The sequence below is a fragment of the Chiloscyllium punctatum genome, chromosome 15, assembly GCF_047496795.1.
Source record: "Chiloscyllium punctatum isolate Juve2018m chromosome 15, sChiPun1.3, whole genome shotgun sequence".
NCBI classification, from domain to species: domain Eukaryota; kingdom Metazoa; phylum Chordata; class Chondrichthyes; order Orectolobiformes; family Hemiscylliidae; genus Chiloscyllium; species Chiloscyllium punctatum.
Genome location: NC_092753.1, coordinates 71402494 through 71421840, shown reverse-complemented (window position 1 = coordinate 71421840; position 19347 = coordinate 71402494). Strand labels below are relative to the sequence as shown.

The window sequence follows — 19347 nt, the reverse complement described above, 5'->3', positions numbered from 1 at the left end:
TGTTAAAAAAGATATGGTAAGAGATGGCCTTTTGAATTTTAGGCCAATTACTTATTTTTTGGCTTTGCACATAAAATTATGACAAAGGGAAAATTTGTTCAGGGTTAGCCCTAAAGGATATCTACCTTTGAAATAATGTATACACAGGCTTGCTAGTGCAAAATTGGTAACTTGGGAAGGGTACAGAGGGCCGGTAAGAAGCAAAAGCTTCAGAGGAGGAGGGACATCGCACAATAAAGATATATACTACACTGCAAACTAGTGTAACAAAAATATTTGTGTATTTGGGTCATAACATTAGAATGTGGATCCAATAATCATAAGACATGAGAGTTCAAATGTCAGTGAAACTACACCGAACTGATGCTTCTTCCAAGAACCAAATAAGCAAACAGCAGCGTATTATCCAGTGACAAAGCCTTCAGGAAAAGAACACTGCAGTTGGGAGGATGAATCTTTAAATTATCTGCCCAGAGTACCTGTCTGTGCAAGTACCCTGTGCAAACATTGACACATTTTAATGAACCTTAATCCTATCTTCTGAAAACTACTGTAGCCTATTGATTGCAGAAAAGACTTTCAATATAAAACACCAATACCAAATTGAGAAATAAAGAAAACTGGCGAGAACAAAGAAAAGTGTGATGTTTTCTATCTCTAATTTAATCATGCACCCACAGTGGAGTATGATATAATATGAAACATTTTCAAGTAATTTAAAATACTTTTGATCTAACAATTCTCTCTAAAGTCTCTTTAAATCTTAAAAGGTGTGATGTCTAAACCTTAAATTGGATTTTGAAGTTCTCACTGGCCTGCAGGCCAATGACCAATTGCTATTTGGTTTTATTTTCAAACGCTAGGTTTGAAGATCAGAAGGATGGTGGATTATCGAGCTTGCCATACCAAAGGGTTCCACTTCCAAGTTAGCTGAAAAAGATTCTGACAGCATTTTGTCACACTGTGGTACAACGCTAATAATAGGTCAATGTTTTCTTTCAGTGGATTGAATCTCCAAGTGCTGATATGTAGCTTGTGACCTAATGACATTTGGAGCTTGCTGATGAGGCAACTGGATACCGGGGTGAAGGGGAACAGGCTCGAACGAAGCAAGACCAGCTGGATCAACGCAGCTACAGTTCAGTCCAACACAGCATGTAATTGTGGCTACAGTTACAGCATAACTGAGCAGATACATGTAAGGATGTGGTGCACCACAAGTACACTCATGTCTTCAAGCACACATACTGTGCAATCTGTCTTCAATAGATTTTACTTCCTCGGTGAGTTTTTATTGCCTGAGTTGTAGATAATCCAGTCAATAGAATTTAAAAGTAGTAATCCACTGTGGCGAGTTACTACTTGAATAACAGTAGGTCTAAGAATGAGAAAACACAATGGAATTCAAATAGTGGAGTTCTGAATTGAGTCGCTTTCCCCAACTCTCTAGAAAAGAATTTTCTGACATATACAAAATGCCTTCTGCATTTATTAAAAAAAATACAGCAAGCATCCACATTTGAGAAATAAGTTGTACAACTTAATCTACTGAAAATTTTCAAATCAGCTACTGTTACCCAGTATCTCTTTGTCAACAGTATGTGGTGTTCCAAGGATACTAGCCTCACTTCTATTCTTGTAAATAAATACACGATCATGCTAGGTGTCTGACTGGAATGTGCAGAACACACTCCTGACTGGACATCTTTGGGATCATCCAGAAAGTTAAGACAGATAATGGCTCAAGAGAAAAGCCAAGCATTCTCGTAAAATTTAAATTTTTTTTATAATAAATGCTTTGTCTGCCAGGATACTGACTCACTAACGCACATAGATAAGATAGCTAGATGTGCATGCCAGCATAGATTTCAGACTGCACATTCCACTAATAGAATGTGTCATTTTAAAAAGCTGTCGAATACATAGTGTAATGTATTCTTACAGGCTCTACACCAATCTTTCACAGGAGCTTCAATGACTGTGGAAATTTCAAATGCATGGAATAAATTGCATTTCCCAGAAACATGTGGAGCAGTGCATTTTAGTCAAAAGAATTTTGTTGAGCATCAACATGTTTGGTCACATGAAGACCCACAGCAGAAACTCATAACCCAGAATTGGCGCCATCCTCAAAAGGGGGATAGTTGCCAATGAGTTCAAAGAGTGTTGCGAGGAAACATACTCTGAACAGTACTACTAACTTAGGTGGAGGAACACCCATGGATATAAATACATAGATAGGAAGTGACCAAATGAAAGACAGGTAGGAGTCAAGTCTTTACACATAAGAAACTGAATATAGAAGCAAGGAAGAGCTATAGAATTTGCACAAGGCTAGAGTTGAGCCATTGTTGAGGGTAATGCATATGATTCTGTTGGAAAGGATTTTACAGCCATAGAAATCACAATGGCTAAATAAGCTGCAGACATGAATAGAGAAGGTAATATGAACAGGAAAGACTAAAGGAAATGATTTCAAAACAACCATGTTTCAGAAAGTTGTTTCCAGTAGTTGGTAAATTGTTGATAATACACAAAGATTAGTGATTATTGTTCGGTGATTAAAGGTAGAAGTGATTTGTTTGTTACAGTAGAAAGGGCTGTTAGAACATGGAATGCTTAATCATAAAAGATTATTGAGGCACTAATTATAGCATAATTTACTTAGGAACTGAGTACCTATTTGAAAAGGAAACATACAAAAGGATCTAGAAAGGGCAAAAATAAATCAAATTGCAGTAGATAACATTAGCCTCTGCACAGCCACCTTTATGACATTTTAGTCCAAGGACATTATCCTTTATGCAATAATCGATTAGGAAAAGCTAAGTACACATTGATTCTGAATCCTGCCTTTCCTCCCACTTACAGCATTACTCCTACTACATTCTTTCACCAGTTTTACTATTCCACACTATTTGCTCAGGGAAATACACAAAACTAAAAAAGTGCTGTAACAAATGTTAATTTTTAGTTTAATCTGCTGGATTCACATATTGAACTTCTAAAAAAAGGGAATTCCAACTGAAAGAAAAGGGCATTTCATAAACAAGGGGCCACTGGCTCACATAAAAGCAGCTGTCAATTAGCATCACAAAGTAACCACATTCCATTTCATGAAGTATGAAAATCTCAGCAGTAACAACATATCCCCGAGAAAAGTGAAAAATTCTACTTTGCGTACTATGAAGAAGTGATTGAGGCAAATGCCTGAATTTCAACTGTTGGAAACGGCACATTTAAATAAAATCATCACCTTGGCTATAAATCACAATGACTAAATAAGCTGCAGACATTGAATATTTGATTTATTTGAATACACAACCAACATGGAGAAAGGTCATGTAATACAATCTTTTGTCAAGATTGGGATTTGAGAGGAGATCACACTAGCTGCAAAAACTATCTCCGTGTCACTGCAGGCAGACAGAGAATATCTAATAGAACACTTCAGTTTCCACAGCAGTGTTTCTGTGTAATTTGCTAAATGAAAACCAAAACCTTTAGATAGTCACAAACAATAATACAGTAGTAAACTCTTGTCTTGTTTTATTACTGAAATTTAATTAGCTAAAGTTAACCTCTTCTACTCTGTAATTTGTACATTTTCGTGTTTGGTTGAAGAGTGCAAGTTTGCGAGCAAGTTGCAGAAGTCAGAATGTAGTTACACCTTTTTAATATTTTTAATGGTTTTTAGCACATTAAAGCGAATCCCTTGTTTGTTTAACTCAAGAAATTCTGTCTGGCTAGTTCTTTACCATCTGCAGATAAACAGATGAGTATACAACAATTTGGAAAACACATGCATTTTAAATTCAAAAGCTCTGTTGCAATCAATGAGAAAAGAACTGTACCATTCCATCACTCCACATTTGAAGGTAACAACTTAGAGGGAAGTAATGGGAGTTAGAAGTTGGAGACGCCGGGTGTTGGGACTGGGATGTACAAAGTTAAATAAAAATCACACAACACAAAAATCTCACCACACCAAGTTAAAGTCCGACTGGTTTATTTGGAAACACTAGCTTTCAGAGCATGGTTCTTCATCAACTGGTTGTGGAGAATAAGATTGTAAGACATAGAATTTACTGCAAAAGTTTACAGTGTGATGTAACTGAAATGATATATTGAAAAAGACCTGGATTGTTTGTTAAATCTCATCTTTTAGAATGACCATGTTGGTTTCAGTTCTTTCATATGTAAATCTCAAAACATTTTTTTTTAAAAAGTTACATTCTTTAGTGAACACCAAGCCAAAATTTGGTGGACAGAGTGTTCAGAATCAGTATTATTAAAGGCCAAAATTAGAAACTAAATAAACAAGCAGAATATAACAAAAGGAATAATTTCTTCACATGAAAGGCTGTTAATTTGCAGAAAGTAGTTTATTCATGATAAGACAATGTTGTTTTTGGCACAAAATAAATTCGACTGTTCAATTTATCTATATTAAGGAATGTAAATAAAGTTCAAAATCACAACACCAGGTTATAGTCCAATAGGTTTGTTTGAAAGCATGAGCTTTCAAGGAGCTGCTTCTTCACCACCTGATGAAGAAACAGCGCTTCAAAAGCTAGTGCTTCCAAATAAACCAGTCGGACTTTAACTTGGTGTGGTGAGATTTTTAAACATTGTCCACCCCAGTTCAACACTGGCACCTCCAAATCATGAATATAAATACCACAGCAAAGGAAAAACTGAGCTGCTATTTTACATTTCAGCCTGCAAGTGCAATCCGTGCCCAAATGCAGTAAGATGTTGACAACATTCAGGCTTGGTTTGATTAGTGGCAAGTTATATTTTCATCACACAAATGTCAGGCATTGTCCATCTCTGATGAAAGAGAATGTTTTGATATTCAATGGCATTACCTTCATTGAATCCTCCACTATCAACATTCTAGGGGTTACCATTCAACAGAAACTGAACTGGACAGCCACATAAATACTTTAGTTAAAACAGCAGGCTGGGAACTGGGGGATAAAAAAACTCACCACCTAACTCTACTTGCCTGGATGAGTACAACTCCAACAACACTGAACACTATCCAGAACAAAAAGGGAGTCTACTGATTGGCTCCCCATTTGTGGCCTTAAACATACATTCCCTCCACACCAACACAATGTGGCAGCAGTGCACAACCAGATATTCCAGAGTACATCCTTTGATATGGGTTTGAAAGAACCTGAGCTTTCTCACTTATGTAGAAGAGGACAGAAGATGTGACTGCTTGTAAATTTCACAACCCCGACATGGGACAGATTATTCCTAGTGTGTTGTTGGGTCAAAATCCTGGAACCCCATTTTCAACAGCATTGTGAGAAAACCCTACCCCGCATGGACTTGCCATGGTTCAAGAAGGTCACTAACCAGCATCTTCTCACGAACAAAGAAGGACAGACAATAAAAGGTTAGTCAAGGCAGTGATGCCCAACCTTCATGAAGCAGTAAACAATATAATTTGAATTTGCTCTCTTTGAATAAAGACTGCAGTAAATTAGAAGCTCTATTAGAAATGTTCCAAAAAAAAACATATTGCTGTTTAAATTAAACAGGTTTAAAATAGACAAAATAGGAATAGAATATCAACATTTATGACAAGAGACTAAATTATTGTCTTCTTTTTTATTGTCCGGACCAACAATCCTCACTCAAAAAAATGCAAAGAAAAGGTCTCAAACTAATTAGTAATTTAGTTCACTCACTACTATTTGCTAGCACAAAATAGCTATAGTGTTTGCCCACGTAACAATATAATGCATGTCAAAAATAAATTGGGTAAAGCACTTTTGAGACACATTTGCAATAAAACAATTATCCCTTCCTATGTGTGCGTTTAACCCACTTAACCCGCAAGTCCCACTTGCCTTTATTTTCTGATTGGATTTCATGTTCCAAGAAGGCGGTTTTTATTTGAAAATACCATCACTTATTAGTAGCTCTCATGTAATCTCTAGCATGTTGCACAGAATTCTCGTTTATCTCCTCAGACCCTACTCTGCCACAGGGCCAGCAGATCACATTACAAGCACATCAAGATAAACAAGTTATTGTGAACTTTCTAGTTTAGAATCCCATCATTCTTAGAATTTATTAATTGAACAAACTGCTGCTTGACTGAAATGCTCATGAGCTGGGAATGCCGTGTCCACAGAACTCCGCTGGTAATACGGGAATGAATTTCCTGGAAATTGTGCAAACAGAACATATGGAAACATGCAACCCTCATACAACACCTGATAGGTTTGATGTAGAGTACGATACAAGGAAGCCTCGACCAGAGACGTGAATTCCACTCATGAACTGAACAGTGGCTTCATTGCTTTCTGACTCAATAACCTTGTCCCACTGAATTCCAAGTCCACAATATTTACCTGGAAAAGCAGCATAACGTTAATAAGCTTTTAAAACATTATTTGGATTATGTGTCATAAAATATGTATGAAAGAACAGTTTTATCAGTTATTGTTATAGTGATTAGAAACTTAATGTGGCTATTCTTTTGTGTTAGCTTGTACAGATAAGATTTAGAGCTCAGGCTAAACATTTCAAGAAGGGTCATTTAAAAACACAAGTATCATTTATAAAGATTATCAACCATCCCATCTTAATATTTTTCCCTCCATTCTCAGGAGGAATTTACTTCTTTCTGTAGCCATTTTAAAAGTGTAATCTCTGGCAGAAAGTTGGCCAATTGTATTGAGCTCTCCTCTGAAATTAAACAGAATGTGTTTGAAAGCAGAGTACTTTTCCAAGAGAGATCACTGGGCAGCAACTAAGATCAGAAATTCAGATCGACACGTAACATCCCATAGTTTAGTGCAATTGAAATGCTTTAACTGCTGCCCCAGCTGAGATCAACTGCTTGACAATATGTAAAAATTGTACCTGAACAAAGTAGTCTGAATGCTGTCGTGCTACATCAAGCAGTGATCTGACCAAATAAGGCATCAATTGCGTTTTGGTGACCAACTCTGCACCACACAGGCAAACCACTGATTCCAGAGTTTATTTGACACATCACAGTGAATTGCATTACTCATGCTTGCTTCATTTAAAAGATGAAATCTAAATTGAACAGGTCCCATCAAAAATTCTCAGCTGAAATGCTTTGGAACTTTTCAAACACTCAACTCTCATTTGTCACGTTAAGGTCATTCATCGCCTTAAACCAGCGCTGCAGAATGAGGCAATGACAGCTCTGCTTAGGTCAGATTATGCTTTGTCTGCCACTTTTAATTCAAATCTCCTCAATCACATTTCTTTTCAGGCAAAAAATGTCTCACATAGTGTTTGTTGGAAATGCTGAATTCAAATTACTACATGATTTCATACAAAATATTATTTAGGATTCAGATTCTTGTTTAACAGCAAAACCTAGTTTTTTACTTCCAAAGAAGAATGTACTGATGCAGTGTACTACCCAGTTCCCAGGAGAACATTTAACCAGATGCCAGTATATACAAGAGGCAGCAAAATATTCTTAGCAAATACTCCTAAAACATCAGCCTCGATTCACTATCATTACTCTTCAAAAATGGAAAGCAAACTCTGCCGCCTGCATATGTGGTTCAACACAGAAATACAGAAGAGATTGTAAGCGATTCCATACTTCTTCACAGCACGTGATGTTGAGGTGCCTACAAGTTACAATTACAGATCACTGGCCATCATCTTTTCTGACTGCAATGCGGTTATTAAACCCACCCCCACCTTTCCAAACAAAAAGCCTTATTAAGTGAGATGTAACTGTTTTTCAACAGTGCTATAAGTCATGACCATTACTTTTGAACCTCTTTGGCCTTGGAAAACTAATTTTATGCTCATCTCATGTCAACTTTCCCCATGCTGACAAAAACTTTTCATATTAAAACATGAAAAAGTTATGATGTTGCAGCATGAACGTATATGCATCAATTGTTTACATTTCTCTCTATAAAATATAATAAAATTGATGGATTGTTAGTTCATATTATTCCTTAGTTTGCTATCTAGGTGCATTCAATTTAATTAGCTGGTTAACCTATTTGATTACATCATTGCTACTGGAACCCTGCAGATTCAGGGTCAAAATTCTGGAACTCCCCTCCTCACAGCACTGTGGGTGCACCTCCATCCCTCAAACCGCAAATGATAACAAGGACACAACTCTACCACCTTCTCAATGACAGTGAAGAACGGGCAATAATTGCTGGCCTCACCAACGATGTCCACATCCAACAGATGAATAAAATAAAAATCACCTTCATCCAAAAAGGCACAAACCAAATGCAAATAAATTACTTCTGCACGAGAACCATTTACTGCTTTGTTCTGGATTAGTGGTGCTGGAAGAGCACAGCAGTTCAGGCAGCATCCAAGTAGCTTCTTGTTTGCTGCCTGAACTGCTGTGCTCTTCCAGCAGCACTAATCCAGAATCTGGTTTCCAGCATCTGCAGTCATTGTTTTTACCTCATTTACTGCTTTGGTCCAATTTCCCAGCTCAGATTTCTGAATGCACCTGCATCTACTTTACAGCAGCACTACAACGTGCTATTCATTTTTCAAGTGAATAACAATCTTGGTTGCCTCTACCCGAACAGTGAAGATAACAAAACTTCAATAGCAGAACTTGAAGCTCTGCTTTGTCATTCAGCAGTTGGAGGAAGCCAGCTTCCTGCAGACAATGCAGAGATGAGCAATTCCATTCAGATTTGACGGGAATACAACATAGAATTTCAACACTTTTCAAAGGAGCCCTTGGAAAAGTACAAGAGATAACATAATCAGGGAATCATTTCATCAAGAAGAGTATGTACGGGAAATATCAGAATCTAGTCTTCAACACTAATTTCCCCTGTGCCTGCACACAGCCCCGTGCCCATCTCCACCACAACTACTTAGAGTAACTGGCTGATACTAAACACTAATTAATAATTACTTTTTGCTTCACAGTTTGTGTCAAAGAGAACTCTATGGAGTGCACATTCAAAGCAGACATTACTTAGGTAAGTACAAGGTAACCTGCATAATCTCTCTGATAATAACCGACATTGTCAGTGATTTTGCAATACTTGGCTGACATTCCAGCTCACTTAATTAGGCTTTTTGTTTGACAAGGTGGGGGTGGGTTTAATAATAGCATTGCAGCCTGAAAGGTGATGGCCAGTGATCTCTAGTTGTAACTTACAGACACCTCAACATCACGTGCTGAGAAGGAGTATGGAATCGCTTACAATCCCTTCTGTATTTCTGTGTTTAACCACGCATGCAGGCAGTAGAGATGGATGTCCATTTTTGAAGAGTAATGATAGCGAATTTTAAATCTAGGCCGATGTTTTAGCAGTATTTGCTCAGAATACTCAGCTCAGCATTATTTCACTCTATATTCCCCTCTATCACTACATTAAGCTAAATCATTAGAAAATTTCAATTTTAGCTTTCTATCTATCTCTCCACCATACTCACTACAGTACTTTAGACTTCCCTAACACTTGTCGGGTCAGGAAGGAGAGAAAAACATTACCACATCATCTAGGTCAAAACAGAATTATAGGATCCCTACAGTGTGGGCGCAGGCCAGAGTCCACAGCACCCCATCCAGACCCACCGCCCTACACAATCTCTGTAACCCTGCATTTCCCATGGCTAACCCACCTAAACTGCACAACTTTGGACTGTGGCAGACAACTGGAACACCCGAATGAAACCCACAAAGACATGGGGAGAGTATGCAAACTACGCACAGATAGACAGTTACCTGAGGCTGGAATCAAACCCAGGTCCCTGGTACTGTGAGGCAGCAGTGCTAACCACTGAGCCACCATACCGCCCCAAAACATACTGTATCCTTAAGTCAAAGTCCATCGTTGCCCTCTTCCTAACTAGAAACCAGGAGTAGTACAGATTGAAGAATGAACGTGACATTTTTGCACAAATTGGGTTTAACATCTGCAGAAAAATACCACAACATTTTTCCACAAATATATTTTGTGCATTCAAATTCCTTTACAAGTTATAGAGTCATAGAGACGTACAGCATGGAACCAGACCCTTCAGTCCAACCCGTCTATGCCGACCCGATATCCCAACCCAATCTAGTCCCACCTGTCAGCACCCGGCCCGTATCCCTCCAAACCCATCCTATTTCATAAACCCATACAAATGCCTTTTAAAATGTTGTAATTGTACTAGCCTCCACCACATCCTCTGGCAGTTCATTCCATACCCATACCACCCTCTGTGTGAAAAAGTTGCTCCTTAGGTCTCTTTTATACCTTTCCCCTCTCACCCTAAACCTGTGCCCTCTAGTTCTGGACTCCCTGACTCCAGGGAAAAGACTTTGCCTATTTACCCTATCCATGCCCCTCATAATTTTATAAACCTCTATATAGTCACCCCTCAACCTCGGACGCTCCAGGGAAAACAGCCTCAGCCTGTTCAGCCTCTCCCTATAGCTTAAATCCTCCAATCCTGGCAACATCCTTGTAAATCTTTTCTGAACCCTTTCATGTTTCACAACATCTTTCCGATAGGAAGAAGACCAGAATTGCACGCAATATTCCAATAATGACCTAACCAAATTCCTGTAAAGCTGCAACATGACCTCCCAATTCCTGTACTCAATACTCTGACCAATAAAGGAAATGCCTTCCTCACTATCCTATCTACCTGTGACTCCACTTTCAAGGAGCTATGAACCTTCACTCCAAGGTCTCTTTGTTCAGCAACACTCCCTAGGACCTTACCATTAAGGTGTGTAAGTCCTTAATGTGATAATTCAATTTTTAATAAAATGATGAGCTCCCCCATTAAAGTAACATTGAGGAAATTAATACAATTTTATTTCTACGAGGATCATGGGTTCACAATTGCCTTTATTCTCCCAAAGAGTTCATTGTTTTGACGAGTTCATTCCAATTAGAGTGAAACTGCCCAGACACACTAAAATAAGCAAGCAGTATATACTCAGTATATCCCAGATATTGAACGTCATTCATGGATTACCTGAAAATTATCGTAAAATGATTGTTTACTTACCAAATTCAGTTCGGCCTGGACCAATTCCATTATACAGTCTTAGGTAACTCAGGTGACAAGAGGTAGAGTCTTCAATATCAAAGTCACCAAATTTAAATATAATCCTCAGGCTGGGCTGTACTCGTATCTCCCACTCACAAACAGTATTATTAGGGTATGTCTGAGGATAATTTATTGATGCAAAAGTTCCACTCTCTGGGCCAAGAACTGTGTGTCCACAACCATCACCTGAAAGAATATTTTTTAAAAATTAAGTTGGCAAAAAATTTCTAAATAATGAAGCTTTGGCTTTGATGAAGCATTTCAAAACTTTTCGGAATTGGAATATATCAACAATAGTACCATCAACATCACTGAGAACTCTTATATTAGCTTTGTACAGTATACAAAAATCCAATAACTGTTCTGTAACCCTGAATTGTGCAGAACATAGCTATCAGTCTTTACAGGAGTACTATTCAAGTCAAAGTGTGTAGGCTCAAGTCTTTCCCCTCTCGCCTTAAATCTATGCCCTCCAGTTTTGAACGCCTCTACGAGTGGAAGAGAGCTTGGCTATTCACCTTATCTATGCCTCTTGTGATTTTATAAATCTCTAAGGTCAACCCTCAGCTTCTGACAATCCAGGGGAAAAAAGTCCCAACCTATCCAGCTTCTCCTTGAAACTCAAAATCCTGATCCTTGTAAATCTTAGTTGCACTGTTTCCAGTTTAAAATCATCCTTCCTATTGCAGGGTGACCAGAATTGTACACAATACTCCAACGTGGTCATACCAATGTCTTTTACATGACACCCAAAACCCTGTACTCAGTTGTCAAATCAATGAAGGCAAGCGTGCCAAACACCCATTTCATCATCCTGTCTACCTGCAATGCCACTTTCAAGGAACTACATACTTGTACTCCTTGATCTCTGTTTGAAAACACTCCTCAGGGCCCTAACATTAACTGTGTAAATCCTGCTCTGGTTTATCTTAACAAAATGCACCACCTTGCATTTATTCAAATTAAACTCCATCTGCCATTGAGCCAGTTGATCAAGCTTCTTTTGTACTCTTAGATAACATTCTTCACTGTCCACTATGCCACCAATTTTGGGGTCATCCACAAACTTACTAAATCATGATCTTATATTCTCATACAAATCATTTATATACATGACAAACAATAGTGGACCCAGCACCGATCCTTGTGGCACACTACTGGTCACAGACTGACAGCCTGAACAACAACCCTCTGTCTCCTGTAAACTGAGAGAGGCTCTGGTCTCTCAGGTGACTGAAGTTCTGAAGGAAAGCCATATTGGACTCAAAACATTAACAGCTTGCCGAGTTCCACCGAAACTCTGGTTTCTTTCAGATTTCCAGCATGTACAGTATTTTGTTTTGTTTCAGGTGTGGGGGATCATGGATTTGAGGGTCAAAGAAACTTTCCTAAGAGTTACTTGCTAAACCTGAATAGTGCCTGGACTGTCTGAGTGTTATGATAGAACGTTACTAGGGTGAAGTATGGGTGGTGAGGGCAATATGAAATGATGAGTCAAGAATATCACACATTAAGGACATTGTAGAACTTGTACTAGTATCAGGTCAAAATAAATTTTCCTACAGTGCATCAGCTAATAAGCTAAATATGACAATACTGACTTTATTTTACCCAAAGTGCACATTTTATAGTGGTCACTAGATAGCTAGTTTGGGTGAACATTAAAGATAAAGAACAGGTATAACCCATACAAAGGCAAAAACACATCAGTGGAAGGTTTCACACTGTGCCAGTGTGGTAGTTTACCAATTTGGGACAACGTCTCAGTGAAATTCCTGTTCTCATGCCGGTAGATGCTAGGCAGAACAGTTTACCAGCAGTGGAGAGCAGAGAGGAAACAAGAGGGAAAAAACACTACTATTCAAAGAAACCTTACATAAAAGGAAACAATAAAAGAATGTTCCTACAACATGCCAGAAAAGATTTACAAGGATGTTGCCAGGGTTGGAGGATTTGAGCTATAGGGAGAGGCTGAACAGGCTGGGGCTGTTTTCCCTGGAGCGTCAGAGGTTGAGGGGTGACCTTCTAGAGGTTTACAAAATTTTGAGGGGAATGGATGGGATAAATAGACAAAGTCTTTTCCCTGGGGTGGGAGAGTCCAGAACTAGAGGGCATAGATTTAAGGTGAGGGGAAAGATATAAAAAGAGACCTAAGGGACAACTTTTTCACACAGAGTGTGGTAGGTGTATGGTATGAGCTGCCAGAGGAACTGGTGGAGGCTGGTACAATTGCAATATTTAAAAGACATTTGGATGGGTATATGAATAGGAAGGGTTTGGAGGGATATGGGCTGGGTGCTAGCAGGTGGGGCTAGATTAGGTTGGGATATCTGGTCAGCATGGACGGGTTGGACCGACAGGTCTGTTTCCACGTTGTACATCTCTATGACTCTACACCAGAACTCTCTCTACATCTTTCCACATTTTCTCTAAAGATGTGATTAACACAATCCCTTTTGCATTTAAAAGCATCCATCAAATAAAACTACTACAAGTTCAAACAAATAATGTTTGTACCTTGCCGGCTGTTAGTCACTCATTTCTTTTCTAAAATGCACGCAGCATTTTTCTAAGGCCTATTGTTCTCTTGTAAATGTCCATTTGTTGTTGTCAGATTGTCTGTTCTCATCTCTATAACATTATTTAAATAATGCTCAGTTCTAATGTAAAAGCCAAAGAAAAACTGCAGAAAGCTGCAACACTAAACGGACTTGAAAGTACTTGCGCACAAAACTAGCATAAACTAAGAGAAAAAAAACTGCAAATCATGGAAATCTGGAACAAAAACAGAAAATGCTGGAGAAACTCGGCAGGTCTGGGAGTATTTGTGGAGAGAAATCAAAGTATTTAACTCTTCTTCAGAAGATTAGCACACAAGTGCAGCAAGTAATCAGGAAGACTGATGGAATGTTAGCCCTTATTTCAAGAGAGGTTGGAGTATAAGCGTACCAAGTCTGCCTGCAGCTGTGCAAGGTGCTGGTGAGACCATACCTGGAAAACGAAGAGCAGTTTTGGACCTCTTATTTCCCTCAAGGGAGACTCTCAGACCAAAGGACACAGCTTCTGAATAATGGGAGTATCAATTTTGGACTGTGATAAGGAAGAATTTCTTCCCTCAGAGGATGGTGTCTCTTTGGAATCCTTGCCACAAAATTGCGAGAGAAAAGTCTTTGTGTACATTTAAGGCTGAGGTAGGTAGATTCTTGGGTAGTAAGGGAAATCAAGGCTTACAGAGAAAAGTAAGGATAATGGAGATGAAGAATGTCAAATCAGCCATTGAAAGACAAAGCAGGCTTGAGGGGCCAAATGGCCTACACCTGTTACTATTTCTTATGCTCTTAACATAAACCAAGAAGAAAGGTGCTTTATACTTCTGGGGTCAACATCAACACCCATAAAATGTACTTCTTTTTCTTCATTGCTTGATAAACTATACCAGACACACAGTTTATACTTGGTTTTAAAATATTCACCTAATGTCAATTATCCTTTGTCCATCACCTTACAATGCTCTCTCTCAGACAATTACCTAATTATGTTTCGAAAACCAAATTTCACATGTGCAGGTAGTGCACTTCAGATCCTAAATACATGTTGTGTTTTTAAAAAAATGCTTTTCCACAAGTTTCCATTGGTCATTTTTGCCAATCAACTCAAATCTGCATCTCAAACCTTCTACTGTTGGGGACACTTTCTCCTTTTCTGCTGTGACAAGATCTCAGGGTTTTAACACCTCCATAAATGATTTTAAAAAAACACATCTGAACCCACAACAATGAAGGAATGGTAATGAGAATAAACAACTTGCTTTAAAACTCTCAAAAACATAATTACTGGAATTATTTTAATGGGGATACACAGGGTAAAAAAATGCACATGTTTGATCACAAACATGTTGAACATGGACACTATTTTCTGTCTCTGACTAAGCTATTGCAATGACAGTCAACTGCAGTGAGCACAAGACAAATGTTGAGATGCAATAAAAAGGACAATTTTGACTCACAATAGGAAGATAATTTACAAACTGCAAGGTTATCAGTGCAGTCTTACTGCAGATACTGGGCACAGCTTTGGCAGTCCTGGTTTAAAAGCAGCTATAGAAGGGAGTAACCAGAGTGATTGAGATGATGGAAGAATTAGATTATGATGAGCAATTATGTTTCGAGGTGATATAATCGCTGCTTTTAGGACTCTACAGGGACTAGACAGCATACACCATGAAAAGCTGCTTCAGATTGACGAGAACTGTAGAACGAAAGAACACGATCTGTGCCTGAAGGGAGGCAAATTCAAAAATAATCTGCGGAAATAATATTTCGGTGAGCAAATGATCAATCTGTGGAACAGACTCCCTGGGGAGCCAGTGGAAACAGTTAGTATTGATTCATTCAAATGAAAATTAGACAGATTTAGTCTCCTTATCTAAGGGAGGGTATACTTTTCCTCGATAGAGTGCAATCAATGATTTTTGGATGAATGAATGAATTGGTATAGGTACAGGAGGAGGAGAATTTGGTCAGGGTAAGTTTTGTGCATTTTTCTGAATTCTAGGAGAGTGATCTTATTGAAACGTATTTAATTCTTAAAGGATTTCAGGTTGCTAGGAGACCAACTCCCCTGTCTGGGGAATCAAGAACAAGGGATCAGTCTCAAAATTAACAGTCGGTTATATAGGATCAAGATGAGGAGAAATGCCTTCATTCAAAGGGTTGTGAATATATGGAATTATAAACCTGAGTGAGCAAGTGAAAACTCAGTTATGGAGTACAGTTAAGATATATCAGTAGATTTTGGGATAAAAGGAAATCCAGAATTGTGGGCGCAGCATGGGGAGGTGTAGCCAAGGTATAAGATTGGCCATGAACTTAATGAATACTAAATCAAGCTTGAATGGCCGAATGAACTGCACCTGCTCCTACATCGTATGGTTGTAATGTTTTTCCAAGAAATAACTCTTTAGGATACATTGAGTAAATGGAGACATGACATGTGCTAACTGTAGCATGTTTGGGAGGAATAGCTGACTTCTGTAGTTCCCAGAATATTTCACCATTGTGATTTTCTTCACACCATAACTAGGCCTGTGGTAAACAGATGGATTAAGACCAATTCCTAGGATTGTTCAATTACTTCGATAACATTTTATTATGCAACAACCAAATGGTCAAAATCAAACAAGATGAAGATTGTCATTCTTCTCATCTAACAATTCCTACTTGCAAGGGGAGGGGGAAGAAAAAGAGCGATCCAAATACCTGATGCTGCTGTTGGAAACCTCAGAATAAACAAATCTAACAGGAATTAACATTGTTGACATTTTTAAATGATTTACCTTATTATCCTTTGGAAGGTCACTGGTTAAACAAATTTAGACTCTATTAGATTACTTTACAGTGTGGAAACAGGCCCTTCGGCCCAACAAGTCCACACCGACCCGCCAAAGCACAACCTACCCAGACCCATTCCCCTACAGTTACCCCTTCACCTAATGCTACGGGCAATTTAGCAAGGCCAATTCACCTAACCTGCACATTTTTGGACTGTGGGAGGAAACCGGAGCACCTGGAGGAAACCCACACAGACACGGGCAGAATGTGTAAACTCCACACAGTCCCCTGAGGCGGGAATTGAAAAAATTTAATGGGTTCTTTTTTTTTAAATTGAAAGATGAGCCCATGATAATTATTTGACAGTAAGTACATTATTTACAGCTTGAAATTGCGGGACTAGTTATACTAGCTGTAAACATCTGGCAATGAAGTGCCAGATGTTTCTGGAAAGAGCAGGGTCTTCTCAAGCAGATGCTTTTAAGAGTCACAGATACACAGCATGGAAACAATCCGTCGGGCCAACTCGTCTCTGCCAATCAGATATCCTAAGTAAACCTAACCCCATTTGCCAGCATTTGGCCCATATCCCTCTAAACCCTTCCTATTCATATACCCATCGAGATGCCTTTTAAATGCTGTAATCGTACCATCTTCTTTTTATCCTTTGAAGTTAATGGAATCTGTTAACAAATATTCAGTTACTAGTCGATCAAACATTTTAGTGTTTTAAACAGGTTAAAACTGCACATGGAATGAAAATCTGAGCAGTAAGTGTGTAACTTTATTATTAATACAATATAAGCATGATATGATCATTCAGGATGTTATCAATTAGATTGTTACTGAACTTTTTTCTGTCATAAATTATCACCTAATTCTTGCCATATTTAACACCAGATAGCTGAAGGTTTCTTTTTATTCTGATGGTTTACTCCATTTGTTGTACTTGCTAATGTACAAATCACAACTACATCTGTGAATAAAAATTAACTCTGACTCTTAGCTGCTTACTTGCTGACAAGTAATGCATAGTATGACCAGTCTTGTGTGACCAGTATTCCTCCATCCACATGGATAAATGTTATTTGTACATTTCCCCACAAATAAAAAACTTAGAAAAATTTGTTTACAGAAAAAAGGTATAAAAATCACGAACTGAACAATTCAGTTAATGGTTATACAAAAATGAAAATGACCAATTACTTTTTTTTACATTTACTAAATTATGATTAAAATTCCTTGTAAATTCTGCCAATAAATACCTCTCTGAAGATAATCAACTCATGGAATCAGGCTTATGACTTGAGGACTCATTGACACTGTTTAGAACGTGACAGCCATGGGTATATCCAATATATATTTAACAAAGAGACCTTCAGTATGTTTTTTGCGGTTGAGTGTTTAATGGCAGTATCATACTCAAGACATTTTATCCTGATGAATTTTAATATGTTGTTGTTGTTGCTGGGTGTGCTCCAGCTGGAATGATGCTTAAGGCAAATACTGCTTCCCCCCCCCCCCCCCCCCCCCTAATATTCCTAACCTGAAACATATGAGTCAAAGGACTAAACATGTGTTTACCCAGAAGCAAAAGCCTGATTGCCATTTTAGGACAGTCCTGGCTTGAGGATGAGTTGTACACACTTCTCATTGTAGGTTTAAAGAAATCTCATTTTTTTCCCCTATTGATAGGAATTGATAAAGTAAAAATAAAAATGAGCAGGTTGCAAACCAGGCCGCCAATTCACTTTCTCCGGTTTTTGACCAGTGACAAACCAACAACATTTTGTCAGTCGTTAATCTTAAAAATGTCTTAAGGTACCTTACAAGAGCGCTTATCAAATAAAATTGGACACCAAGCTACATAAAGAGACATTAGACCACATGGAAAAAAGCTAACCCAAAAGGCATATCTTTTAAGGTGTGACTTAAAGAAGAGAGCGATAGTGACAGAGTGATTGGGGGGGTGGTGGGGTGGGGGTAGGGTGGAGGGGGAATTCCAGGGTTTAGACTTTGTAGGTTAAAGCTCAGCTGTCAATGGTGGCATGGCAAAATCACAGTTGTGCGAAGAATTGGAGAAGTGCAAAAGATCTCACTTCTAGGACTGGCTGAAATTACTGCTGTGGCAGGACTGGACCATGAGGAGAGGGGTGAAATGTTTAAAGTGGAAGCATGACAAATTGGGGATCAATAAATATCAGGGAGCACAGCAGGAAATGAGGAAACAGGATTTGGTGCAAGTAAACCAAAAAGACAGACTTTAAATGGGAATAAATGCAGAGAGGGTAAAACAGGGGGCTACTCGGGGAACAGGCAGATCTGGTGATGAAAAGTACACATAGAAGAGTACTTCAGCTGCAGATGAACGAACTACTGCACCCTTTGCTCACCAATACAGCTGGCAGGCCAGTCAAAGAGTTGTCTAACAAAGTAACTTTTACATTTTTCAGCTGTTGTTGTAGGCTCTACACAGCAAGCCTGCCTATTACTGGTGACTTCTGCTCCCTCTCCAACAACCTGCATTTTTCCTGAGAAACTGCTACCGTCCCAAGATTTAAAGCCACAAAGCTGTTCAGAATTGTGGTGTGCCCCAGCACACTCAGTGTCTGCCTACAACCCTCAGCCCAAACGCTGTCAATAATAAATTCCCATGAAGTCCCAATAGGAGCTTGGTCCAATCGGTGGCCCATTGAAGAGTGCCCTAAGGATAAAATATGTTTCTCCATCAATCAGAACCAAATTTGCCAAAAGAGAATACACTTGGCAAAAAAATAATTTGCAATGTTTTGGAAGACTCACGGGAAACCCTGTTCGAAAGTCATGCTGATGTGATAAAAGAATACTTAGGGTCTGCCGAGATAAAGTTCCCATTAACTTTATTTTTAAAAAAATCAAACTATAGCTTCGTCTTGCCACAAGAGCACAACAGAGAGAAACTTCATGTGTCATTGCA

The 19347-nt window shown here is 38.6% G+C and overlaps 1 protein-coding gene across 1 annotated transcript in view; it reads right to left on the bottom strand.

The window, feature by feature from the left end:
* The window catches only part of dcbld2 (discoidin, CUB and LCCL domain containing 2), a 124607-nt gene that overhangs the window by 91041 nt on the left and 14219 nt on the right, over positions 1-19347 (bottom strand). The window contains exons 2-3 of the mRNA XM_072585428.1: positions 11020-11247; positions 6237-6374 (exon numbers count right to left, since the gene is read on the bottom strand). Of these exons, the coding sequence (XP_072441529.1) occupies positions 6237-6374; positions 11020-11247 (366 nt within the window). The remainder of the gene's footprint in view (positions 1-6236; positions 6375-11019; positions 11248-19347) is intronic.